Source organism: Triturus cristatus, chromosome 4_1 (assembly GCF_964204655.1).
Source record: "Triturus cristatus chromosome 4_1, aTriCri1.1, whole genome shotgun sequence".
Taxonomy (NCBI): Eukaryota; Metazoa; Chordata; class Amphibia; order Caudata; family Salamandridae; genus Triturus; species Triturus cristatus.
In genome coordinates this window covers 872,780,978-872,808,443 of record NC_140585.1, presented here as the reverse complement: position 1 = coordinate 872,808,443, position 27,466 = coordinate 872,780,978, and the positions used below count along the sequence as shown (strand labels likewise).

The 27,466-nt window shown below is 43.5% G+C and overlaps 1 protein-coding gene across 4 annotated transcripts in view; it reads left to right on the top strand.

The window, feature by feature from the left end:
• PLXNA4 (plexin A4) overlaps positions 1 to 27,466 on the top strand; it is a 1,024,340-nt gene that overhangs the window by 927,288 nt on the left and 69,586 nt on the right. For all 4 annotated transcript variants that reach the window (XM_085653587.1, XM_085653590.1, XM_085653588.1 and 1 more), the window contains 2 exons: positions 16,571 to 16,761; positions 20,401 to 20,570. In XM_085653587.1, coding sequence (XP_085509713.1) covers positions 16,571 to 16,761; positions 20,401 to 20,570 — 361 coding nt within the window. The remainder of the gene's footprint in view (positions 1 to 16,570; positions 16,762 to 20,400; positions 20,571 to 27,466) is intronic.

The window sequence follows — 27,466 nt, the reverse complement described above, 5'->3', positions numbered from 1 at the left end:
CTGTTCTAAATGTGGCATCTGTCTCTGGCATATTCATGTCCTGAAATCGGGGCACCCTTGCTTGGGGCTTGGTGTCAGGGCCGCTCCTTTCTTTGCTGCTTTGTGTGAAGGCTTTCTCCTGCGCATTGCAGAGTTTTGTGCATAAAAATGCAGGCATCCTGTCAGCAAACCATCACCAACTAAAAGCTAATCGGGCGCAAGAACACAGATCCCACTCTAAATCCAAATGAGGTGAGACAGCAACTATTACATTGCACCATCCAGGCCTGCAGCAGGCTGGCAGGCAGGACCACATCCTACATGTTTCAATCTAACAGATTGTGGGTGTCGGGGCCAATGATACCCTCCAGTTTGAGGCATGTCTAGAATAAAACACCTTCTTCTGGGCACGGATTCTTCTCGAAGCAGTTCTTGCTGTGGATGGGCAAACACAATTGCACGGTGCTGGAGCACAAGACAAAATCCAAATTAGGTCTCTTTGTTCTTTCATGAAGCAATGGAGCAGTTTGAAATATATTTCAAATAGATATTTACTCCACTTTATTCATCTTTCCTTTTGTCATTATCCTAATCATTTCTTTTGGTAAATTTGTATGAACTAGACTTGTGATATTTCTCTGTTCGATAAAATTCCTTTTTTGCAGCCCCCACCTCCAGTAGCACTACTCAGACATACGCTGTTGAAGTGCATGGTGTTTTTGAATAGCTTTTTCAGGGAAGCAATCTTTGCTACTCAGCGTAGTGTTAGTATCTGCAGGGTTGATGTGTACAAAGCGGTTATTTGAAGTTTGAGGCTCTCCATTAGGGTACCCTCCAGTGCATCCTAAAAGAGTAGATGTGGGGCTGGTATATTTGTGGCTAAGACTGTTCAAACTATTTCACAGAACAGCAAAACCTTGAATTTTAAGCACACCTCTGCTCTGCCTCACCAACTAAAAAGACTCTTTACTATGTGAAATGTCACATCAGTGTGTTGAGTTTATTGTCATTAGGATGATTGAATGTCATTGGCTCAATAACTCACCACTTCACAGGGGATTATCCATGATGGGTATTTTCATTTACCGAGTGCTTAATTTGAAACTGTGGCTACCGTTACTCAGCACTGGCACTTAATTGTCAACACCAGCACTTATGACAGTCTGTCACATGGTGGCGTTTCTGTCTAAGTTAGAGATGAGCAAATCAGCAGTTGTTTATTAATTCAATATACATTAAAACAGACTAACACTGGCCACCCGAGCTATTCGTATAGCTTTGGGGCATGGAATAATCTAAGTTGTCACACTTGTAAGAGTGTGATTGTTAGTGGTTGTGTTGGTACTGAGACTGGCAGGACTGGCAGGGGCAGTGGGTGGTGCAAGCTGCAGTGGCCTCCTGACGAGGACCCTGGCACTTATTATTTTTACAAATTAAGCACTGGAATCTTTTGGTCCAATTACCCAAGGAAAAATAGAAGGTGCTGATATATAACTGACCACAACATGTGTCCTCTGGAGTAGCAAAAACCCACAGGGCCCATATCTTGAAACTGAAGGTCACGATCAAATCATTTTAATGACACATTTTGTGCTACTTGATGGTCATTATATACCATGACCTCAGAACCCAGCCGTCCAATGAGGTATAATCTCACAATGCCTCGTTGCCTGTATGAACCGCACGATTTAACTATGCCCTTGGTTGACTTGATTATTGGGCGTGCATGCAGACCGTACTGCTAACCCAGCCTCTCTCTATGAAAAGCAAAGATCATCATTGCTGATTCAAGAAACATTGGAACCAATAATGACATCCGAATAATGACATGAACGTTGCACAGGCTGAGGTTTAGGGTCACCATTAAGCTGATGTTGAATCTGGGCACGCAGAATACCAAACATCTCATTTCTGTTTCATGCCACTAGATAAATCTGGTGAAACTTCTTGAGCTAAGATTTTGCCTCCTCAGTTCCATCTCCTCCAGGCAAAGATGAATTAAGACTATCGCAGTCGCGTTTCCCCAAGGCGGCTGCTTGTGTTAATGTAAATGAGCCACTCCGCTTTATTGATATTAATATGCATAGAATCAATTAATGAAACCCACTGTGACCTTCATGGAGGTTTTATTTCCTCCTTCATTCTGATTGGGGAAAGCATAGTGCTGGGTCTAGGATCATCTTTCACTCTGGCGAAGACCTGCTGCTGTTTGTATAAATACCGCACTTAAGGGTAGTTACAAGCAGTCTCTGTAAACCATTAGCAATACTCTTTAAGACATTGCAAGAGATGTCAGTTCGCTGCTGGGTGTTAATAACCATATCAAGTAGATCATTAAACACGGTTAAACTTTGCAGTGATAAAATGATCAGCATTCATTTTAGCCAGGAGCCAAATAGCTCCACTAGACAAGTGCATTCTGCTTGAGAGTGCATTAAATTCAAGCATCATAAAGGGCTGGGTGCACTGAAGCACTATTCACTTGTGTGTCCCAGACTTCCTTTCTGCTCTAATTGGGGATGTGCTCGTTCAGCTGAAAATTGATTTTCAATTTCTGTGGTATTGGAGGAATTGTTCTCATTCTTTAAAAACTATCAGTGAAAAAAAATAACTGCAACTGGAATTTTCTGACCACTTTCCAAATAGAATATAGTCCGAGGGTCTAGGCTGAAGCTCCGAACCTGTGTGTGTGATGCAGCTGAACAGGAGTCCTGCACTAAGACATGGTGGTGTCCAATCACAGATTTGCATCAGTAGGTGTCATCCTTGCCAGACCTTATTGCTATAGTTGTGTCCTAAATCGCCATGGCTGACTTGGGTTTGTCTACACTTTAGTATATTCCCAAGATGAAAAATACACTTGCAGATCGATCCTATTGTCCCCTCCACAATGATTGATTCGGATGTTACGGGGAGATGTCAGACCACTTGTTACCTGGAAATGCCATTGCATCATTTGTAAAAATCAATACATTTGTAACACCTGAAGATTTTAAACTCCACAGAGAAGTATATTTATAATATGCCAGGAATGCCTGCGGAAGGTGCATGCTGTTTATTCCTGCAAATACATGCAGCTGGTACTTATCTTAAAAGTCAAGGCACATTAGACAGTAGATCAAAACTGGGATATTTGAGTAATGAATAAATGTATTGAATGTTGACCTTTCCATATAGCACTGCATGTGCAGCATCTTCAAACTGAGAAAACGCAATCCTGTCTCAGAAGGATTGTGCCTGAGCGTGTTGGGCCCTGGTGGCCACCCAATGCCTGCTTCCTTCTTCAGAAGTGTTACAGCAAACAAATGATGGACGGAATGCTGACAATGCAAACATTCTTCCCCAGTCAAAAGATCTGGGTTAAGTCCATCGTTCTTTTGCCCACTACGCCACCCCAGTTTGGACCCAGCCATATGCAAATCAGGCTTGACTCTGAGCCCCATGGGAACAGTCCAGACCGAACTGCCAGGCCACGTCCTTCTTCAGAAGTCAACTCGATCACATTTAAATACTTTGCATTAGGACAGAGAGCTTACTAGCTGCTAGGAGCCCCTTCGCATTATACCAGAAGGGTCTCTTTGGCCTTTGTCAAGTTCCTGGGCCTGCAAAGTTGTGGTAAGCAGATCATCACTCTGTGATTCACACGAGATTTACAAGTTCTACATTGATTAAGTTCTATCAATTCCCACAAAGAGGAGTGTGACCCCAGCTAGAGTTTGACATCTAGCTCCAGCTTCTAGGTCAGCCCATGCACTCCTTTAGCTTGGGTCATGCCGTGAACTGCAAGTAGAGTCTTTAGCATTTCCACTCAGTGATATATGAGAGCAAGTAGAGACTGCTACTTCCCCTATGACTCCTCGGCGGGCACTGGCTTATCTGTGGTGCAAATTAACGATAGGACATAAGTCTCATGCAAAGGCTGTGAATAGTTGTCTCACCCACCTCTGTGGTTTTAATTTTTCACAAATTAGTTTCGATCTTCCTTTAGTCCTTTTTGTCTTTTCAGTTTTCCTCCTGTCTTTCCCTTTTCCTCCTTTCTGTGCTTTTCCTATTTTTATCCAATGTCTTCTTTCCTTTTTCCCTCCCACCCTTCCTTCCTTTCCATTTTCTCCTTCTCCCCTTCCTTTCTTGCCTCCTTTCTTTTCTTTCTCACCTCTGTTCTTTCCTTTCTTGCTCTGCATCCTTCCTTTTTACCCTTCTTCTGGCGTTCTTTTTCTCTCCCTCATGCCCTCATTTCTTGAATTCTGTTTTACTTCACCAAGCATTTTATACATTTACACGTTTTGTGTATAATGGTTTAGGCTATTCTACGCTTCTTTGCATGTTTCTTGCTATTTTCTCATTTTAGGTTTTCTCTTCCTTTGCCTCAGTATTTCTCTCCCTTCCTCTGTGTTTCCATTCCTCCAACCCCAGCACTCTTTATATGAATCGTTTCTCACTCAATTTCTCTATTTGATCCTTTTATTCTCTTTTTATTTCATCTCGTTCTCTTTCTTCCCCAACTGTCTTTCCTTTCTTTTTTTCCTGCTTTTTCTGCACATATCTATATCTTTCTCTCTTTATGACTAATTCCTTTATGTCGCTTTTCATCACAATCTCCTTTCTCCTTGCCCCGCCTCTTCTCTGCACTCTACGCCTGCCTAGGAATATTTGCTCAATTTTCATCCATTACATCATTGCAGTTTATAATCGGACTTGAAATTGGCTCGCATATTACTATGATTTGCAGAACAGAATGAGATGCAGTCTGCCTGCGTTCGGGTGATTGATTCAGATTGGGACATCAGGCCAAAAAGCAAATAGCCAGTGGTTACTGCGCTGTGACCTACTTTAGGAAGCTTTCTGCGGCCTGTGTTTTCACGTTCCGAGTAAGAGCGATGGGTGAATAAGACTGCGAATGTGCTAAAGGGCTCTATATCTGTATCTCAGCTAAAACCTTCAGGATCCCTTTGTAAACACCAAACTTATTTAATAATTTACTCACTTGAACCTCAGCCCATTCTTATCCCCATTAGAAAATCGAGTGGATTCTCCAGCTACTCCAACCTGGTGCTTAATTTGTAAAAAAAAAAAAAAAAAAAGTGCCAAGGTCCTCATCAGGAGGCCACTGCAGCTTGCACCACCCATTGCCCCTGCCAGCACTGCCAATGACAGTACCAACACAACTACTAACCATCACCCGCTACTAGTGTGACAATTCAGAATGTTCCAGCCCCCCAAAGCCATAAGACTGGATTGGGGAGCGGATATTAGTCATTTTTAGTGTATATTGCATTATTGAACAACTGCTGTGCTCATCTCTGTATTAGACAGAGCACCACCATGTGGCTGACTGTATAAGTGCCAGTGTTGACAATTGAGTAACATGCCGTGCACAGGAAACCACCAGCTCAAATTAAGCACTGATTTAACTATTGTCTGCAATTAGCCAAAACTCCCTAAAAGGGCTAGATTATGCTAATGAGAGGCTACAACCTTGAAGATTTAATGTACATCGTTTAATTGTAAGGGTGAGACGTCACATGGACCTTACAGACTGTAATGCTGGTTATTTAGTCTGAGGTGCAAACTTAGCCTTCAAAGCCTCCTTGACTCTCCTGGTTGGCTTGGCCAAGCAGTTACTGCCTGGCACATGGTGGGTGGTATAAAGGTAGAGCCAGGTATAGTGTAATCAAGTTATTGGACATACAATAAAAATGAATGTCCACTCAAGGTTCTTGCATGAAAAGAAATAAAAAACGGAGGTAGTGTCTGGTCTCTCGCCCTGAATTATCAAGAGATGTAGCCGATATTACTTTTACGGTATGTGGCTAGTGCAGCGTTCTTGGCCATCTTCCATTGCCGTTCCTTAGATAGGTTCAGAGGAGCAGGTCTCATGGGAAACACAGAACTAACATTAACCTAGACCAGTGCAGCATTATGGGCAGTCCCGAAACTGTGCAAAGCTATCGCACCACTTAACAAGGAAGTAAGTGAAGACGCTAAGAAGCACTCCTGTGAGACTCACTACTCAGCCTCTCCAAAGGTTTCACTTCTGATCTGGTTATTTGGTGAGTGAAGTACCCCAACGACTGAATGACTTCTGGCAGCCCCCCCCCCCGCACCTCACATCTTCCCTGAGTTGCCTTCTCCCATCATTGACAGAGAGGATCCAAGCTGTCACAAATACCTTTATCTTTCAGGTCTCTAGAATCCAATGACTTATTATCAAATGGTTTTTTTCATGTCTGGCACAAGGCGAATATGTGATCTCAGCTCAGCTATCATTGAAGAGGGTTCTCATTCCACAAAAACATCTCTGCCAGCACTATTAACCTGTGTTCGGGAGTGGTTGGCTGACCCAGAAATGACTTCAAAGGGTGAATTGGCTACTGGAGGGAACTCCCTTCCCAACCTTTTTCCCGGGTCAATTTTTCTCAAGTTATACCATGTACCTCTTTTGCACATGGAGTTAACGTCACGCGTGAATTGCAGACCTTTAGTCAGGCATGCTGTTAGTCTAATTACATTGCCTAATACCTACCTGAAGAATACATCCCCTCTGGAACAATTAGAGGCGCTAAGTCCTGCACAGGTGTCTTGAGGCTTTGGTGTTAATTAAGCACTCATCCTGTTCCTGTGTCTAACTCCCCTCTACTAATAGATAAACACGATGCCACAACATACTGTTTGCTTGATAACAATTCACAGTCTTTCTTTCCTTTCTTTTTTTTACAAAACCTTGAGGCACCTAAAGGGTTTCAATTCAGAAGGCACATTCGCCATCCGATTTTCTATAAATTTTGGCTCTGCCAGGAAACCTCGATTCCCGGAGATTGGCATCTTCCAAATTTCTCAGGAGAGCCCTTTAACATTTGAAAAGCAATAAGCAGATTGCGAGGCTATGAATATATTAAAGACAATGAGCTGTTAGAGATTCAGATAATGAAACATGACTGTTCCTGAAGTTCAGTCAATAAGCGCATTCTGCTCGCCCGCGTGCGTGCGCCATGGATTGGGAAGCGCTGTTCATTAACACTCCAAGGTGCGTTGACTGGAGGACCTCTGGGGTTTTCTGCATGGCTGAGATCAGCTTCTCCCAAGATTCTAGTTATTTTTGGGGGCACAGATTCAAGACAGAACGGGAAAAACAAAAAGCTCCTGGAAAGACTGTTCTGGAGCGCCATGATGTGGAATGTCTGACAGCATGCGGGTAATATTCAGTTTACACACTCACTCCCAATTCAAAAGAGGATTGATTGTTAATTGCAGTGGTTAGGACACTAGGGGCCGTATTACATAAGGTGCCCTGGGGGCGCAATGGGCGTTTGCACCCCCTTTGCGCACCCTGAGCCACTTTGGTATTATTGAAGGGGCGCGGACCCTTGTGCTTTCCCTTCTATAATACGGATAGCGCTGGCGCACTTAACGCACCAGCGACAGAGGATGTTACTTCATTTGCATAGGGATGTGCCCTATGCAAATGAGGGAATTTCTTTGACTCTGTGCCCGTGCAATATTACAGGCGCAGAGTCAAAGAAGCCCTCAGAAGGCGCACTGATAGTGCGCCATTTAAAAGGTGGCGCACTGTTAGTACGCTCCCTGAGAGCAGCCCTCTGCAGGGGATAAAGTAAGTCCCATGGACCCCCCACACATCCCCTTGCAGGCGGGTACAGTCACTGACTGCACCCACCTGCAAGGGGATCTCTAATCCCCTTTGAAAGTGCAGGCGGGTGCCACCTGCACTGTGAAAACATGAAGCAGTAGCTCCGTGTTTTCACATGAATGCGCTGCCCCCAGGGCTGCGCAAGTTTACAGCTGCCCCCAGTGCAGCGTATTCACCATAATGGGATGCATTGACATTGTTTGTGCCCGGCGCACCTTTTCAAAGGTGCGCTGGGCGCAAACAATGCCAATAAGTAATACGTCCACTTGTATTATAGAATGTTTCAAGCCTGGAATGAACTTCCAATTGTGCACTCTCTGATCTCTGTCTTTTTAAAAACAAATATACTTAGCTTTAATGTGACCTTGTTAGGACAGACATCAAACAGTGGATGTATCTTAGACTTTCTAAAGAGCAAGTCTCAAATTTGTCAGGACTTTTGGTCAGATTGACAGATTTTATTTTTCTATCTTTATAGCCTTACAGGCTGCAGCCGAGGGCTCTACCAGTTATTAGAGGTCCTGAACCCGAGTTATAGGCCTAGGCCACAATTTAGAACCTATAACGATGGAGAGGTTCTTTAACAATGGTATCGCCTAATGAGCCCACTGTGGGTAGAATTTTCTAAAATAAAAAGTGAGAAACAGAAAGACAAACATTAAAATGTTGGAGTAGAAGGCTTATACTAGCCATTATTAATCCGGGGCTACTTCATTGTCTTCAATGGAGATTCCAACATTCCAACATTCCAATTTTCTAATATTTTTTTCTAATATTACAAAATAATTATTGGGATATACTCAAACGGGCATATTGTTCTTGTTAACAGAGAAATGCTAATGTGAGTATTGACATGGAAAATGGCACAGAAGTTCACCACTGGTGTCAATCTCCTCTCTAGTCTCAGATTCACATGAGAAACAGATTAAAGGGGCTATGTTGAGGAGGAAATTAGAAGTGCCACTGGGACTTTAATTTCTTGCCAGTAAGGAGCAAATCAGAATGGTATTAGTCACTACTGGAGGCATGGTGCCAGGGAAAAGTTCAAAGGTATCAAGAAAGGACTATCAGCCAACTTAACAACACTCGAGATCATCCATCGCTGGAACGGAAATGCTTCATACAATGTAATTTATGGACGTTTGTGGTTTCCTATTCTTATTTCAGCATTTTGAAGTTGGACAATGAAAGTAAGCACTCATTCATAATTCCTAAATGGATAAATAAATAATTTCTAGTAGTTTCTGCTTTTTCCACATTAAAATTGAATCATCTACTTTAAGACACCTTTGTGTCACTTATTTTAGTGCTGCATGTGGTTCCACAGACCCTTTTTGTGGCTCAGTTAAAAACGATGTAACTCATGTCGGCAATGGAGGTGCTGAGAGTGGAGGCAGAGTGCCACCTTCTAGCCACAGCAGAGTTCCACAGTGTGGTTACAGAAAGCCTCTGAAGCCATACCCTTCAGCCTGAACATGAGGCCCCATGGCTTACAGGAACAGGTGCACTCTTCTGTGATAAGGGCATTTCTGAGATTAGATTGGAAAGAATTTATTGTCCTGAGAGGGACACTGTAGATGCCACCATGAAAGACACCTTGTATGTCAGATTAGGGAAAGTTAGCAGCTTCAATAGTGAAATCTTTATGGTTAGATTACAGACTTTTTTTTAATGCAAACTAGACATGGAGAAACATTAGACATATTTAGCTAATTAATTGGCTTCTTAGGCCAAGTATAACATTTGTAGAACAAGATACATTTTAGACTCTCACATCTGAGACATTTTTTAGACCAAATGAGATTTACTTCTGTCTGTATTAGGGGCACAATCAGGAACTGTTGGACTTGGCCCTTTCTGCAGAACCATTCTCGAACGTTTTGCCTTCACCCTCCTGTTTTCTGAACTAATTTTTGTTGGCTTTTAGGACTCTGTATAGTTTACCACTGCTAACCAGACCTAAAGTGCTTGTGCCCTCTCCTTTAAACATGGTACATTTGGCTTACACCCATTTGGCACATGTAAGAAAGTGCCATTTTGTATGGTCACCCTCCGCTTTTTGTTCCAAATGCTGATGGTTATGACTATGAAAGTGTGCAGGAGTCTGCTGCCCAGACACCTGTGCCTGTGCTCTCTCCTAAAAATATTATATCAGACTTGGTAATCCCACATTGGCAAAAGCTTTACCCCCTGTAAGTCCCTAGTATTTGATACCACGGGTATCCAGGGCATTGGTGGTAAAGGGGTCCCCAGAGCTGGAGCGTGAGCTGGTGCCACCCTGGGTGACCCATGCAACCTGCTTACAGCAGGCCTGCAATTACAGCCTGCAGGAGCAGTGAAAACTGCTCTAACTCGGCTGTGCCCGCACCATGTGTTGTACAGTCACATACACGGCCATTAATGTATGTAAGAAACCTCTAAGGTAGGTCTCCTCAGCCCAGGAGGCAGGGTGAATCATATTTAAGATGTGGACATGTAAGTGCAAATCTATATGTCCCCATATTGGTGTTCCCCATTAGAAACCACTTTATGTGTAGCGGTCCATTGGGTAACATAGGCTTCCAATCAGGAACCCTCGAGAATTGGCAGCTCCATTATGGTACCACTAAAATAAGTCATGTTTGGCATAAAAAATGTGCCTTCTCACCCCTTACATGAATCTTGTGCCCTGGGTGACGTGGCATGCACCTATAGGAGCCCTTAGAGGTAACCCCCAGCTTTACTGTGTTCCGTTTAACCAGCATGCACTTTCCAGCGCCTCCTGAAACTAAGACAAGATTCTGACCTCCTGCCAGGCAGTGTAATCACTTCCAGGAGTCAAAAACAAAGGCTGGGTAGGAACGAGGTCACACTTCCATCCTCCCCAGATGGCTAGTGAATTAGCACATCAAAAGCGGTGACCTTCAAAATCTCCACCGCCTCTGATATGCATCTGGGCTATCTCGCTGAGGAGTAAACAGCCCTCCCCTTACCCCAGGTGCACTTGCACCCGAGATAGATCAGAAATAAGCTAAGCAGGAGGTGTGCACCACAAGGTGGGCTGGCCACATCTCTAGGGTGGGCATCCTGAGCTGTACACCTAAAAGTGAATTCTGCCATCTTTAGTAGGGCAGAAATAGTGGGTTCTGGGTAGAGCAGGTAGCCTACACCACCAGATGCGGTCACCTCAGGGGCGGACAAGCTGCCCATTGGCTACTAGCTACCACACCCTCGTCTCCCCTAAATCTAGGATTTAAGGGCCCCCCAATTCCAGAACCTCAGATCAGAACAACTTACTTCAAGGAAGGACCAAGAGGAGGCCTGTGTTGCTGACAACAGGACTTTGCCCATCAGCACAAAGCAAAAGAGGGATACTTTGTCCCTGAGGCAACAGACTTGGGACTGAGTGAATGACTCTCGATCTTGGCTAAAAGTCTATACTTCCGAAGAGAGGGACCCTTGTGGAAGCCAGAAGGAACCTCAGTCTCCCCTGGAAAGTGACTAGTCTCCTACAAACTGCAGGTAAAAACACTCAAAGGATCTTAAGAATCGCTGGTCATTGGGCCTTCTGAGGGATCACCCAAATCCAGGTGGTCCAGTGCTTTGTGGGAGTTGTAGTCTTGCCTACTGTGAAACCTCAAGCCGCCACATTACTCCCTGGGACCCAGTGACGTTCCCAAAGCTTTTTGTTGTGCTTACCGCTTACAAGGTTTGTTGGCCACCAGTCCGGTAACCGACTCCCACACTCGATGCTGCAGCTACAGAGAACATCGTGCAACCATCATCAGCAACTGTGCACCTGTTGTGTTTTTGCATTTTGTTTCTTGCAGAATCGGGCAAGCAGTAAAAACAGCACCATCTGTGGCATCCGTTCAGTACCATGGACAACCAGAACAACTGCACCTGGACTCCACGGACTAGGTACAATTGATCTGACTATTGCGGCCTGTTTCTGGGGCCCACATGACCATGCCCCTATAAGGGTTCCAAGAAACTCGACCTGCAACTGACTGATTGTAACTAGTGGATTTTGCCATTGACCACAATGTTATTTTGTCCGCATATTTTACTGCACTTATTTAATATTGCTTCAAAGATCTATAACTCCGGTTATGTGTATGATATCCCATTTAGTTTGGTGTATAAATGGGGATAAAAATACACTCTATTTCTATAAATTTGTGTCAGATTTCTCTCGAGTCATGTCATTAACTTATCGTCCATGTTGTTTCTCTAAAATGTTTAACACCTGTTAGTCTAGTAAAGCCTGACTGCTCTTTGCCACTCTACCAGGACTGAGGTAAGTGTTTATTAGCGTGAATCCAAGGACCATCTTTGTGATATTACCTGATAAGGCCACCCAGCCATACCACATAATATTCCACTTTCCTACAGCACATTTAATGTACTGTTACTCCCTAGTAAAGTGATAATACATGTACCAGGGCCTGTAAATTAAATGCTACTAGTGGGCCTGCAGCACAGATTTTTCCACCCACTTAAGGAGCCCTTTTAAACATGCCTCAGGCCTGCCATTGCAACCTGTGTATGCAGTTTTCAACTGCCATTTCGACCTGGCAAAATAAACCGTTTGCCAGGCCTAAATCTTCCTTTTTAATACATATATGTCAACCCTATGGTTAGCCCTAAACAGCCCATGGGGCCGGGTGCAGTGTACTTAAAAGGTTGGGCATGTACTTTTAACTTTTACATGTCCTGGTAGTGAAAAACTCTTCATTTAGTTTTCACTACTGCAACGGCTACCTCTCTAATAAGATAATATTGGGTTAGTTTTTTTCATTTAATAAGTGATACATTTCAATTGGGAGCAGATAGAAATGTCAATTTTGGTGTCTAAGAAATTTGTAATTAAAATCCCTTTTAATGCTAAAGTCAAATTTTGAGTCATGATTCTGAAATTGTCACTTTTAGAGAGTCGGCATTTTCTCGTCCAAGCCATTGGTTGCCTGCAGACTGTACCCTGGGTCACATGACTAGGTGTAGCTGGCAGCTGATCTTTGTGTATTGTGCATAGACAGTGAGACAAAGTGGAAATAGGTGTTTGTAGGATGGGCCTTCTCTGACTTGATGAGGGGAAGGAGCTGTCACCTCCCACACTTGCACATCACAAAGACTCTGCCTGGGCACACTCAGGGTTTCACACTAGTCTTTTGTGCCTCCAGCCAGTCTGGGGCCAAGGTGGGAAATTCCAAACACCTCAGGGGGTGGAAACTTCCAGAACCTTCTCCTACTTTAATGTGGGCACTAGGTGTAAATAGAGGTCCCTCAGACCCGACTCTTAAGTATACCTCTGGATCTGTGGAAGACTCAGAAGGTCTACAGTGCTGCTGTACAAAAAGGACTATTACTCTTCTGCCCTGCTGTCTGAGCGAAAGGACTGGACCTGCATATTGAACCCAGGACCAACAGAGTGACCCCGAAGGCTAGTTGACTGGCCTCCTGATCAGAGCCTCAAAACAGTAAATGCTCCAACCACCTTGAACCCAGCACCTGGACTCGGTCTGTTGTGATTCCTATCTTCCAGGTGGTGCCACCCTAGTCCTGGGCCCTTTGAAGTGGGCCTGAATGTGCTCAGCCAGCTCAACTGTGACCGTGTAGGCAGGACTAATTCAGCACAACACATCTCATCACAGCTCCTCTTCAGAACAGCTGCAGCACAATGCATCCTCAATGGTGAACCTCACATTGCATCCTGCAGTTACCTCGGAACCACTGGTGTGCGACGTATTTTCAGCACAGGACTTCACATCGCAAGCCCCTCATTGACGACATGGGACTTTTCTTGTGTTGTGTTTTTGCTTTATAACTGTTTGAAGTGTTGGATAAATACTTTTCACATTGCCTCTAAGTTAAGCCTGATTGTTTTGTGCCAAGCTACCTGAGGGTTAAGCATAGGTTAATTAGGGGTTGCTTGTGTTTCATCCTGGCACAAATTGTGGTTGCTGCTTGAGCAGGGTTTCAACCCCCTCAACCTGTACCCAAATTTCCAACATACCTTCCTGGACCATTTCTTTAGGAAATCAATGACAGCATTCTGATAAATCACTAAACATTTAGCCAAATTTGGGTTGCACAAATGCTATGTTAACTCACATACCCGTATGTGGATTTTCATAAATTATAAAATACACCCCCACTGGCATGTACTATGAAATAGCAGGGAGTGATGCAAAGATTTTAAGATCACACTTTTTATCAGTGGGGTACAAAATTCTAGACTCTAACCTGGACCTTTTTTAGAGCCACACTGCACCGAGGACTGTTAATTCATTGCAGCTAAACATGCTGCTATGTCTCAATACCCTGTTCAAGGTGCTGCTAGGCACAATCTCAATATCATAGGACTATGCTGTGAGTTTGATTACTAGGGCTCTGATAACCAGTTTAGAGGAATTCTGAGGTCAGATTCCAGGCAGTCAAAATTATTGGTTTTGGCAGGAATCTCCAAACAGCCCACCTTCCGTTACAAGTTACACCCCTCCAAATGGTGAATAACTGTGCAGACCTGGAATTAGTGGTTGGATTAATGCATCTTCCCATTCACATTCCCAGTTCTGAAGGGTTTAACTCAGAAATTTGCCACTTGCACTAAGCCAGTGGCAAATGTCTGCACAACATCTGTGCAGGGGGCAAAAGTGATGGGGGGGCAGGGTGAAATGTTACCTGACAGAGGATTGGTTGATGGATGGGGAAGGGGTCCTTTCTGCAAAGCAGCCCTCTCCCAAAGTGGCTTTGCTGGCCAGAATTTGACCTGGAAGTTCGGGTCTGGTGTTCTGGCTCAAGGGAAATCCTGATGTGGCAACACTGTAGCGCTAATAATAATGCGGAGACGAAATCCACATTTGGATTCCGATCCGCACTACTTGTAATCGAGACCTTAATGATATTTGTTCCATCACAGAAGTCATTTGCTAGACAAAGGTTCACTTGGATTTCTCTAGTGCAATGGCATGGAAATAGATTTATTTTCTGCAAAAAAATGTTTTAAATGTAAGTCAGGACAATTTATGCATTTTGGGTTGTCATATCTGTAAGCTCTGAGTCATAGTTCTGATTTCGCTTTGATCCGTCATCAATGTAGTATTGGTTTTGCGGATTCCGGAATTAATGGGCGCGCACACATACAAAGTAAAGCTGATTGACAGCGTTGTTTTTTTAAATGTCAAAGTCACTGTATGGTAGCAAAATCTATGCTACTCTTCCTCTGGGGCAAAGAATTTAGTGGCCGGTTTGATAGGGAAGAGGTTGCAGTCGTATTATACATCACATGCAAAAACAAATTTGAAGCATTCGAGACAGAATAACTATCTATTAATTAATGATCCTCAAAATTATCACACGTCACATCCTCCAGTTTTCTGAATGGGGATGTAAAATGTTATGAGCTACACTTCGTTTTCTTCTGCTTATTTGCTGAAAATACATAAAACCCTTCATGATTGTCTATCATTTTCTAAAGAATGCTTACAGCCTGATTAAAGCTGAGGTTTTTGTTTTAATAGGATGCGATATTGAATCCTAAATAAATCCCATTTCAACATTTCTAAACCCATAAATAATGTCTGCCACCCTTTGAATAAAATGCCATGTGTTTTACATTTACTAAATATATTTAATGTAGGGGTATTTACTGTTTTATTTAATTGGATCTACTTTCATGATAAGTCGTGTCCCCTTTCGGGATTTCACTGCAAAACGTCAGTGGAATCAGCAAAAAACAGTAAACAGAATTAAAAACCCATTTTAAAATAATTTTCAGTTCTCTTAATTATGGTATTTTTTGTTATGCAAGGTGTCAACTGTTGAAATTAAATGTTTCCTACCTCTAGTAATTAACTGAAATCCTTTAGTGCAGCTATATTTTTTATTTGAACTGTTCCATTCCTATGCTTGGCATGCTAATCCGACCTAGCACTGTCACGACTCCCACATAATGACTATATTTAAAAAAACTAAACACTCACAAAAATGTTTCATACCTATACCCTCTTTTGGCCATACTTTATAGAGTTTCAGGATGCAAAGTTGTTCCTTCCCAACATTGTGTACTTTTTTAAGCTTCTCCAGTTTCGCCAAAATGTAGTAGATGCAAAAATCCCACTAAAGCTAAATTTACAGGCGAAAAACCTCCAAAACATACTTTTTCCTAAGAGAATTCTCAAAGGAATCATCTGTCACAAATTTGAATTTTCACCTGCAACCAATGTTTCTCATAGTGTTCACCTTTGCAAAAGTGAAGGGTTTAAGATTTTACTTTAATCAGAATGTAAGTAGGTTTAAATTGGATGTCTAGTATCCTCTACTAAGCTCTCACACATTCGTTGTGTGCTTCAAGGAGAGCCTTACCCTGCTGATTGTCAGTAGCTTCCCAAGGCAGATGTTCGGGTGCACACGCCTTCTAGGCTTCCTGATGTAGGAGAGTGGTGAGCAACCATGGTGTATTTTGGGAGTAACTTGGAGCCTTCATGAGAAAAGGACTGACAAATGTTGCTTTGCTAATGATCCCTATCTTGTCAACCAACATGCTTTGTACTCTTTTGAGGGGAACACTGTTGCCCCTCTAGCAATAGACTAGCACCAGAGATGCTAATATAGGGCTAGGTATGTTCCTTATCACATTAAAACCATATCACAGTGCTTTCCCTTTACAAAGCATTTACATCTGGAATTGGTTCAACCAGTTTAATTTTAGTATCCAAAAACAGTGCAATGTTCATTAAATATAACCTTATGACTGAAAAGAGGCCTCTCTGTTCACCATGTTCCAAAAGAACATTAAATGGGCTGTTTGATATGTTTTCCTATCAGTCAAATTCAGGGTGTCGTCAAAATCAATTGAGGGAAGATACTTCTCAGCAAAGCTTGTCCAAAGAGTAAGACAACCTGCATATCTGTATGAACAGTGGACATCCATCTTTAGCTTACAATGCTTGCTTTATGTTTCAGAGAATATGATCCGGTACACGGGGAGTCCAGACAGCCTGCGGTCCCGCACCCCAATGATAACACCTGACCTGGAGAGTGGGGTCAAAGTGTGGCACCTGGTGAAGAACCACGAACATGGGGACCAGAAGGAGGGTGACCGGGGTAGTAAGATGGTGTCGGAAATCTACTTAACAAGACTACTTGCTACTAAGGTACCCTAAATATACACCAACTAGGCTTATTAAATACCATTCTCTACCTCAGGCTCCTCTTATTTAAAAAAAACCCTGTGTTGTACCCCTTTTCCCAAATGTTTCTTTTTTTCTCTGCTTAAAGGCATTCTGGATTATGTGTTAGTATGCAGTGCCAAGAAAAAGGCAATCGTGAAGCAGCAACATCTAGTCACATACTAATTAAACTTTGAGCTAGGTCACATGCAAGCATGGTACTTCCTGGTTAGATTTAGAAACCATGAAGCTATATGTTATATTACCATCGTCTAAGGAGCACAGCTTTTTACAAGTGTGTCATCTAACTAGGTTTCAAGTTAATGATATCTTCATCCCATGGAAAAAAATCCTTTGAAACCATTGTTTTTATATATGTGTATATATATATATATATATATATCTATAAACACGACAATCCAGCTCCCTCAGACGTAAATCCAACGAAGAAGGCACGGACACAGGAGTGTAGGATTAAGGCTTCTTTTTATTAAATCAGGTCACCCTCAACCCAAGATTACGATATTATGCAATACTACAATACTGTTTACAAATATAAGATTAGCCGAGATTAGATTACTTGACCTACAGATCACGTCATTTTTCAAGGGTGATTATCTAACTCACAGATTAGTGCTTCTGGCAGTAAAGGAAGATGCAGTGGAAACTCTGCTTCATGCAGTCTTGGTGTGCTCAAGGCATTCTGAGATGTTGCTGTTCGATCAAGATCTGACCTCTACCTGGAATAGCACACCCAGATAACCATTCCGTTAACATAAATCAATTAGGTTGCCAGAGTACTAAGTAGGGATGACTTTGTTACTAAAACAAGATCGCAAGAATAATGCAAGAGGAAAGAGATTTGAGGAGACAATGTAGGAGGCCAAATTGAGGGAACACAAAATAGAGTGCAGAGGATAGGAAGGTTAGGCACTGAGCAGATGTAGGTCTAGCACAGAAAAGGAACCAAATGAATAGGGTTAAAGCTGACTGACAGGAGAGATGACCTCTCGACGGCAGGCTGTGCCTGAAAGTGGGTGTCAGCCAGACATCTAAATGGGCTATTTTATCAAGTGGCTGGTTGTATCTTCTCGGACATTGCTCAGTGACAAATGAAATATTTGACAGCTCAGTTGCTTGCTCCGCTTAATTTCCAACCTGTAAGTGCTCCAATGTAGGCGGTGCAAATTGGCGACTTCCAGCCACTGTCGTGTGGAATTGGTGCCACTTTGGTGTGTTTTGAACAGTGAAGCAGTTCTGTTGACAGTGCTGCGAGATGGGTTCAGACGGGCTCGAGAAAGGAACCATAAATAACAAGGTACAAGGAAATAACATTGAGTCTCAAGCTTGCCTCAGCAATGCTGATATACATTAAGTATGAAGGTCCTTGCAGGCAGGCCAGTCAAAATATCTTTCTGTTAGCAGCAAGAGCTAGTTGTTTCATTGAGGGTCTTATGGTACTAATCTGTAGGTCACTTCACCCTCTCCCATAAAAGAACCCTTCCTTTCTCATCTCACCCTTTTCCTTTTTCAAAGTACTACATTTCCCATTCAGGTTCATTTTCCTAGTCACTTAAAGTCTATACCTCTTGCTTAATCCTGCTTCTCCCTTGACCAAAAGTCACGCATTTCTGTCTCAGCTCACTTCTACATTTGCAAATTGTATATACTTGCTGTTTCAGCTTACTCCTTTTTTCAAAGATGACACTTTTATCACATTCCAATTTCACTTTTCTCTCTTCTAGATAATAATACTTCTTGGCCTGGTTGTCTTCCTTTTTTGTTATGTCTGTGTCTGATCTTGTTGTTTTCTCCTCAAAACCTATAATTTCAGCCAGATCTAGTTCACTTATCGACCTCTAGGAAACACTATGCTCCCTGAATGTTAAAGCTTTAGAATTGAAGTATACAAATATCGAGACAAAATAATGAATCCAAAATATCGAAAGGCAAGTATAGATTTTCTATACCCTAATTCCACATATCGGTACCTTGATAATATGTATATCGTCAATGTACATTCAAGTGGGGTTAGGAATAGTAAATCTAGCCTTCCTCTAAATGCACTTACCTTTTGATATTTTGATCTTCAATATTTTTTCCATGACATTCTGGTGTCACGATACTCAAAGCCTCAATATTCAGTTCTTAAATATTAGGAAAAGAGGACCCTTCTTTGTGTCGGTTCTCTGCTCCTATTACTAAAATATACCACCTGTTGAGTCTCACTCCACCCTCTGTTACAAGACAACATTTTGTAAACAGTACTTAGCTTTCATGTTTACCTCTATGAATAGACTCCACTTCCTGATTACTCCATCTTCTGAAAGGCAAAAATTCCTCTTTGAGTTTTTGTCTCCCTTTATGGGAAACTTCAGAATAAATATATAGATCAATTATCCAGCTGCTTAAATATCTCATACCTCAGCTCAGTTCTTTACTGAAACTTGCTTCACTTCCTCTGTTTGCTCTTGTCATCATCTGCTGTGCTTTCATTAGAGTAGGAAATAATCTGATACTTTAAATAGTCACATCTCTGATCGGACACAAGCCGCTACACAACACCCTGAGAGATAAGAAGTAGTTCAAATTAGAAGTTCAGGCTGTATTTGTAAATGGAATAAATTGTAAGAATTCATCCTTGTGTAAATTACAGTAGTGTCTGTGAGGAAGATTTGTATATATCAGATAGTTCATAATAGTCTAACAACACAATTTGTGATTGTGCTCCTTGTTTGTGTGGCTGCCTGTCTGCAAGACATATGCATGAAGAATCTTGGAATCTTTTTTCTCTCGGAAAATATAAAGTCCTTTTTGTAATTAGTAAAAGAATATGTGGACATCATTTTTCATCACTTTGCTAAATTTTGTATTGTGTAATTATATTATGTTCTGTATTGTTAGCTGTCTGATTTTCAAAATGAACCAACAACTGTTTGGTCCAAAATATTAGCCAATCTTTCTGGCTATATTTTCAACCAGAAAATCAAGTTTGTAACAGATCTCTAATTGGTTATTTAATCCCCAAGTAAAAACCCCACAGTTTCAGTAGATTTATCCATCAAGTTGTAGGGAATTACAATTTTTTTTTTTAAATCATAGATATTATTTTGCAGCCTAATTAATGAATTCATAGGAGGACACAGAATGCACATTGTGGGCATAAAAAAAGAAAAATAAATAATAGCTCACACTGACAACTGCATATTTTTTTACATTCTAGACTTTCATTGAGACTCTCAGTTGCGGCTCGCAGTTGGAGTGCTGTGTGGTGGTGAGGCGGAGCGGGGGAGGGCCAGGGTGGGGGGTAGTGGAGTTCAACATACAACGGACAGGAGTAAGGTAAGTAATTAAATAAATAAAACAATTTACCTTATGCGCTTTGCAAAGCCGATGCAGCGTGCGTAAGGTCAATTGTTTTATTAATTTAATTACTTACCTTACTCCTGTCTGTCGTATGTCGTACTCCACTAACCCCCCACCCTGGCCCTCTCCCACTGCTCCGCAGCACTCCGACGGCGAGCCGCCACTGAAGACGCTACTAACTTCACATTCACTGTAACCATTCTAGCTCTCAGATTCTGATATGCTTCAACACTGTGTGCCTTGTTTCTTCCCCTACAGGGCACTCTACAGAAGTTTGTGGATGACCTCTTTGAGACAATATTCAGCACGGCGCACCGTGGGAGTGCCCTGCCGCTGGCCATTAAATATATGTTCGATTTCCTGGATGAGCAGGCGGACAAGCACGGTATTCACGACCCTCATGTTCGACACACGTGGAAAAGCAATTGGTGAGTACTTCAGAGCAATTAAATATCTTAAGAGTGGTCAAGATCACAGGATTTGTCTGGTACAGCTATTGTTTTAAAGTGATAACAACTGAGAAACGGGGGGACTGGAGGGGGGACGGTCAACAGACAACGGAATAGGCATAATTAGATAAATAAATAATACCTATTCCTTTCTTTGTTGACTTTTCCCCCTGCCGCTTCCCGCCCCTCCCCACCTCGCTTACCTGTGCCGGCTGCGGCTGGATATAGTGACTTTCTAATTCACAGTAAAAACTACTCTTCGGTAGCTTTGTTATGCCTTCTAATGTTAAATTATTTCTAACTATGGAAGAGCCCGTGGGACAAACATTTTTATTGAATCCAACAACCTTTTTATTTTAGCCAACCCACTCCTCACCAAGTGAGAATCAATTCCAACAATCAGGCACTGATTGAAATATTCATTTCCTGCATCAGTAGATGGACCTGTGCTCCCTAGAGTTTTTTATTCATGCTTTAAATACATTTTCATTGACCATTTTCACTGTTACATGCATTTGTAAGCCAGAAATAATAAAGCAATTGCAACCAAAACAGCTCAGTGTTCACTTGTCTGAAATCCCAATATTCTGTGGCGAATCAAAGTCCCCTCCCGCCTCATCAGTGTATCGCAGTCTGCATTAATTTCCTGTAATCGTGGATATACCAGAGACCTCTTAATGGCCATTCAGTCTGCTCTTCCTCTCCTCACGTTGTGGCCTCCCTTCTACGGCTTACGCATCCATCCCACTCAGTACCCCGCCCTACATCTCGCGCGGTGTGTGCCATCAGGAGATTCCTGTGCCTGTGAACTGTGGGGTCACCCATCTTCCTCCGTATCCTGAAATGCCATCAGCAGCGATGCCCAGCTCTCAAGGTCCTCCTGCAATATATCATTTCGTCTGCTATCCTTCATGGGCCTCCCTTCCACTGCTTACACATCCATCCCACTCAGTTCCTCACTCTACATCTCCGTGCGGTGTGTGCCATCAGGATATTCCTGTGCCTGTGAACTGTGGGGTTACCCATCTTCCTCCATATCCTGAAATGCCATCAGCAGCGATGCCCAGCTCTCAAGGTCCTCCTGCAATTTATCATTTCGTCTGCTATCCTTCATGGACCTCCCTTCCGCGGCTTACACATCCATCCCACTCAGTTCCTCACTCTACATCTCCGTGCGGTGTGTGCCATCAGGATATTCCTGTGCCTGTGAACTGTGGGGTTACCCATCTTCCTCCATATCCTGAAATGCCATCAACAGCGATGCCTAGACCTCAAGGTCCTCCTGCAGTCTATCATTCCGTCTGCTACCCTTCCACCCACTCTACTGTGTCCCTGTACCACAACTTAACCGAGAGAGTTCTGTCGCCTGGAGATTTTCTTCAAAATTAAATACCTTTTCAGTCAGTGACGGATTTTGCACCTCCATCATTATTTCTTGCAAACATCAGTAGCCCTTGTTTGTGAGAGATAATTTTCTTATACCACCACTCTTTGATTAGTCATCTGGCAATCACACGTAAACGTCCTCAGCGACTATGGGCCCCACTTTCTGTTCTCATTCACTTATTATCAGAAAAGTGTATCATACACGCATAGATATGGATTTAATAAATTCCTTATGCATTTTTTTGGTTCACAGCAACACTGTCACCCAGATTTTTCTTGAACATTTAAGTTTATCAATACATCAAAATCTAAGGTCAATTGGTGTGAGGTGATCACCTTCACGCTGGTTTTGAATTTGCCACATTGCAGATTAATGTGGGTATCTAATCACATCAACTTCTCTGAAAAAAATGGAGAATCTATAGTTTCAAGGAAGTTCATTGAATCCGCTTGCAAGAACATAACACTAAACTTGTCAATTCTAGCTCAGGAATCGCAAGTATTCTTGTTACTTATTCTGGCACAAGCTCAAAGGTCAAATTGAAAGCTGATGTGTGATGTAAGCAATGGGTAAAGTGATATTGTTGAGCAGTGGAAAAACCTTGTATATTGGTGGTGTGACAAGCACCAATCATGACGCTCTAAACCAAGTTCATTTACAGAGGGCTCAAGTGTCCCTGGTGCATCTGATGAGTATTCGCTTCAATGGGCAGGCGCTAAACACATATATTGGCTGTAACAGCCGCTCTTAAAGGTGTATGATTGGCAGATTTATAAATATTCATTGGTAAATTCATGAATATTCAGAGGTCACCTGTGATGGACATTGGTAATCAGTAGAGCAGAGCATGTGCCTCGGTATTTAGTCTGAAAGGATACTTTTTTGGGTTGTGAGGTGCTCATTTAGCGCTGTGATTAAAGGTTGAAAGTTCAGCTGTAGAACTGCTTGTAAGATATACTTTTACTCCATAACAAACCCCGCAATCTGCAAAAAGGATTCGGTAATATTGTTACTGCCTGTTACTTGTGATTATTTTCCTACTGAAATCTAATCCTTGTGTGGTAATATTACCGCATCTGACTCTTGTTGGTGACAGCACTCATACATAAATGAGGGCTTAAGTGTACCTCCAGTGTAAGAGATAGACACTAATGGAGTCTTCTGATTGTGGAAAAAAGATGCACGGTTCCCTGCCATCCAGTGAACACTCTCAAGAAGAGGCTTTCACCTTGTCCACATCTGGGTCCAAGCCAGTAGAACAGAATTGCAGTATTTCCCCACTACTGGTCAGAAAATGTCCATGTGTTGAACAGAACTCCAAAATATCTATTTCTTACTAGTGTTATTAAACAATGAGCTTCGGACAACATAATAGATTCAATTCCCACTTCTGTCATTTTCAAAATAAAGCTGACATCGTTCCTCCATTTTATAGATGCCCATTTCCCCCCCACTTCGAAGATGCATATGTTAAGCTTTTAAACTACCAAGCTTTCTGTGCATTGCCCACATAAGACTGTGTGCAATGTAGGCTGACCTAAATGATGAATATGAGGGCTGGAATCACATATGCTGCAGCTGTCAAGAGGATCAGGTGCTATTCATATGTAGGTTAGCAGTATGGCTACCTTTAGTTGTCAGTGTGATTGCAATTCTTGTTCCCTCATCAGCTCCCAGTGTCATGGGTTGTCAACACCGAAGCCTGTCATTATTATGTGAACCATATTTCATGTCTCACTGGACAGTGCATAGACGCTTGTGTGTTTCTATGCAAGCTCCTTTTGAACTTTTACAGCAGGGTTGTGGGTTGTGAGCTCAGCAGAGGTGCGAGGACGTCATTTGCAGATTGCCAGACGTAGGAACAAAAACATTTTGGTATGCAATATGGTCTTGAGCCTCAGAAAGGAGCAGCTGCTCATGGGAGGACTGGCTTGAAATTGCACCAGTTGCAAATTGCAATGAGGCCTGATCACCCCAGGTGTTACCTAGCAAGACACCTTGAAGAACCCCAGGTCCCAGATAGCCCAAACATGATCTTAGAAAGTAGGTGCAGGTTCTTAGTGGATGAGGAGCCTGTTAGGTACAAATGCTAAAACCCTAGCTATTTTTTGCTTATATGTATTTATTTATTTTCATTTAGAGTGTTTTATAAAGGGCACACTTGATTGAACGAACTAAATTATAGGTAAAGTAAAGAGCCACAATAGGCCGTTGCAACAGATATCACATTAAAAGACTGTCATTCCATTATTATTCCATTAGTCCACATTGATCTAGCATCTTCATGGTGAGAACTCCCTTCCCTTTGTACTGCTTTTTTGAAAGGATCTAGATATATACTGCTTGGAGGGTTGGTTGATTCTGGTCACTTTCTTTACCTCCGGCCGTACTGAGAGGGACAGGCGGTCTCTTAAATGCTGGCCCTAGGCATAGGAGTGGGTGAAAAAAAGGGCAATCAGTGCATAGTTGGCAACACAGGGGACAGCCTTTGTTTGTGGAAGAGCAAGTGGGACACGGATGATAGAAGAAGAACAAAAGCAAGATTTACACAGAGAAAAAGGCATGGTGAAGAAATGGAGCATGAAATTTAAAGGCCTGGAAAATGAGAAGGAGGACTAAGGCAAATAAATTGAGAGACATGGCAAGGAAAGGGGGTACCAAGAGAGAAATACCCAAGGTAAAACAACACAGAGGAGTAAAAGAGAAACACAGGATATGTGGAAGGAGAGGGAGTGTGGAGAGGTTAGTAGAGAAAACCCAAAGAAAAGCTAAAAAGTGCAAAGGGAGGGAAAACAGCTGTGGAGTCAATAAATAAAGTCTGACAAGAAGAATAAGTAACTGAAGAAGGTGTCCGGGTAAGGAAAGAAATGAGAGGTGCTGAATTAAGAAGGAGGAGGGGTTGGGGTAAAGAGTGGAGGAAAGCCTGATGGAGGATGGAAGGAAGCCGACTCAGATAATATTAATTTGATTTTTATATACCGTTTGCTTCTACACTTTCACTCGTTCAAGCACTCTAAGTAATACGCTTCTACTGCCTATTTTAGTTATGTTCAGATTAGATCAGATAAAGCTTTATTTTGGCGGTGAGACACAGCCATAAAAGCATATTACAAACATAAAATACATTATTAAAAACACATCTCATGATCACCTTAATAAAACACATTTTATAGCTGCAAATAAAATAATAGAATAATCATTAAAAACACAATCAGAGTCTAACAAATTAAGGGAAAATCCCTCCACGGGGCTCAGTACCCCACAGTCCTCCTATAAACAGATCAAGCAGGCAAGATCAAACTGTTAAAACAACCTCTGTTTTCTCCTGGCAATAGCACCCTTTAATGAGGAACAAATGTAAATACAAAGTGTGGGAGACATTAACCCTTGCAAATAAAGCAGGGCCTCAGCGCATCACCTAATACCACAGACTCGAAATAAAGGTATTAAAAACCTTTTGGGGAGTAACAGATTTAATTTACAAAAAAAGGTAAAATGAAGAAAACTCTGGGCAAAGACTCGTCAGAAGGGCAGGTTAACACCTTATTTGGGTCAAACTGGCCCAAAGGAAAACTCAGATGCCACCTTATGATTCCAAGTCTAAATCTGGTTAAAAGAAGTCTGCCTCGGGGGCGTGGCCAAGATGACGACCTAAGCGGACGTAGAACCTTGAGGCTCCTCGCGGTGGACCCCCTTTTCCAGGCAATTCGTGCATAAAAGTCCCCAATTGTGCACCATAGCCGGTGGCACGACGTGGGGGAGCAGAGAGTCGTCCTGGGGAGCAGTTTTCAGACGCGGGGCGCTTCTGAGAGACCTCCATCGCGGCCCAGCGCTCATTAGTGAAAATGGCGCCCAGGCCGGGAGCCCAGTAGCGCGAAGTGACGGACTCGCTCAGGCCCTAAATGATAGAGGCATCACCGGTCTGGGGACGGAATGCTGATTGCTGCCCTTACAGACAGTGAGTGGGAGTCGGCGGTGAAAGGGGCGTGAAGCAGCGTACAGGAGAGACGCAGTGGGGAGCTGAGGTGCCCGCCGGGGCAGCAGCACGAAAATCGAGGACGCGGCTGGTGGGCCCACACGGACACGTGTCAGGCGCTAATAGCCCCGGCACAAACGACTCTCACCTGGGACACACGGAAGCAGCAATCAGCGATAATATCGTGGGACCTGAGCCGGCCACCCGCAGAGGTGCCCCCTACAGCAGTGAATGAGAGCCAGCCTTGGAGATCCATGCCAGGGCGGTAGCGCGAAAATCGAGGGTGCGGCTGGCGGGCCTTTGCGGGCGCGGGCTCGGTGCCCGCGACATCTGAAAGGAGACGAGCTGCAAAGTGAGCCAGTCTGGGACACACAGTGAGTGGTGCTGGGACTTGGGGGCACCCGTCACCCTTGAAGAGATCCACAAGCACTGGTGACTGGGGGCCGCCCGAGATAGGGCTGGCACCAGGCCGTACAAGAATGGGCCATCCCGGCACTCGAGGTGGGACGGGCTGGTGTGCCCTGACGCTGCGCATAGCAACAGCCACGGACGGTAGGACAGAAGGGAGCACTGTGGGGCTCAGGGGGGCACACGCAATCAGCAGGCACACACAGACGGAAGACAAGGCCTGGCCCGCAGCTCAAAGAACGGCACAGCGCGGGCCGAGACGCCACCAAAAGGGCTAATACCAGGAGCTTCGGTGGTAGGACTAGCTTTGGGGGCCTCCTGTCCTGCCGCCAGAAGGCCAACCACGGAGGCCACAATACACTGGAGATAGCTACGAGCGGCCCCTACCTGGACCGACAAAGCTCCTGGGGGTAAGATCAAGCCCTGGTACAGGCTGACACCAGGCAGCGACGCGCAACACCCACACAAGATCTCCCATGGCAGGAGCCACAGGGCAAGAGGGGCCAAGAAGGGAGATGGCCTCCTTTAATTACAGCACAGTTGCCCTAAGCACCGCCTAAGACAGCAGGGCTCGAACTGAAAACGGGCCATAATCAACCAACCTGAGGGCACCCCAGCAGCAGGCGTGCCCACTGACCATCCTCTCCTCTCCTCACAATTGAACAGACAGTTAGTCACTAAGCGAGGGCATGAGGGGGAAGGGCCATCTTACTGACACACACGAGAGTCTGATAACTCCACGAAACGACGAGACAAGACATAAGGTAATAGAGAATCCCAGGAAGCAGTTGGACATTTTTCGCGGTTTGGAAAGAGACAAGAATTCCACAAGAACGGAGCGGGGGTGAGCCCAGCAGCCGTTATCCCTCAACGGCCCCTGGAGGAGTTCTCTGGTGGCACGCACACAGACCAGGAACAGAGGCCTAGGACGGGCGGGGGGCCCACAATGTCTACAACACTGGAGAAAGGGGAGCGTTCACTAAAAGAGATGCTTATCAACGGATCCGCAGCAGGGGACAGAGGAGGTCACACCCCCCTAGCCCCTAAATCACAAGCAGAACATGGGGATGGGGAAGTGCCAATAACCCGGGCATTTCTCGAAAC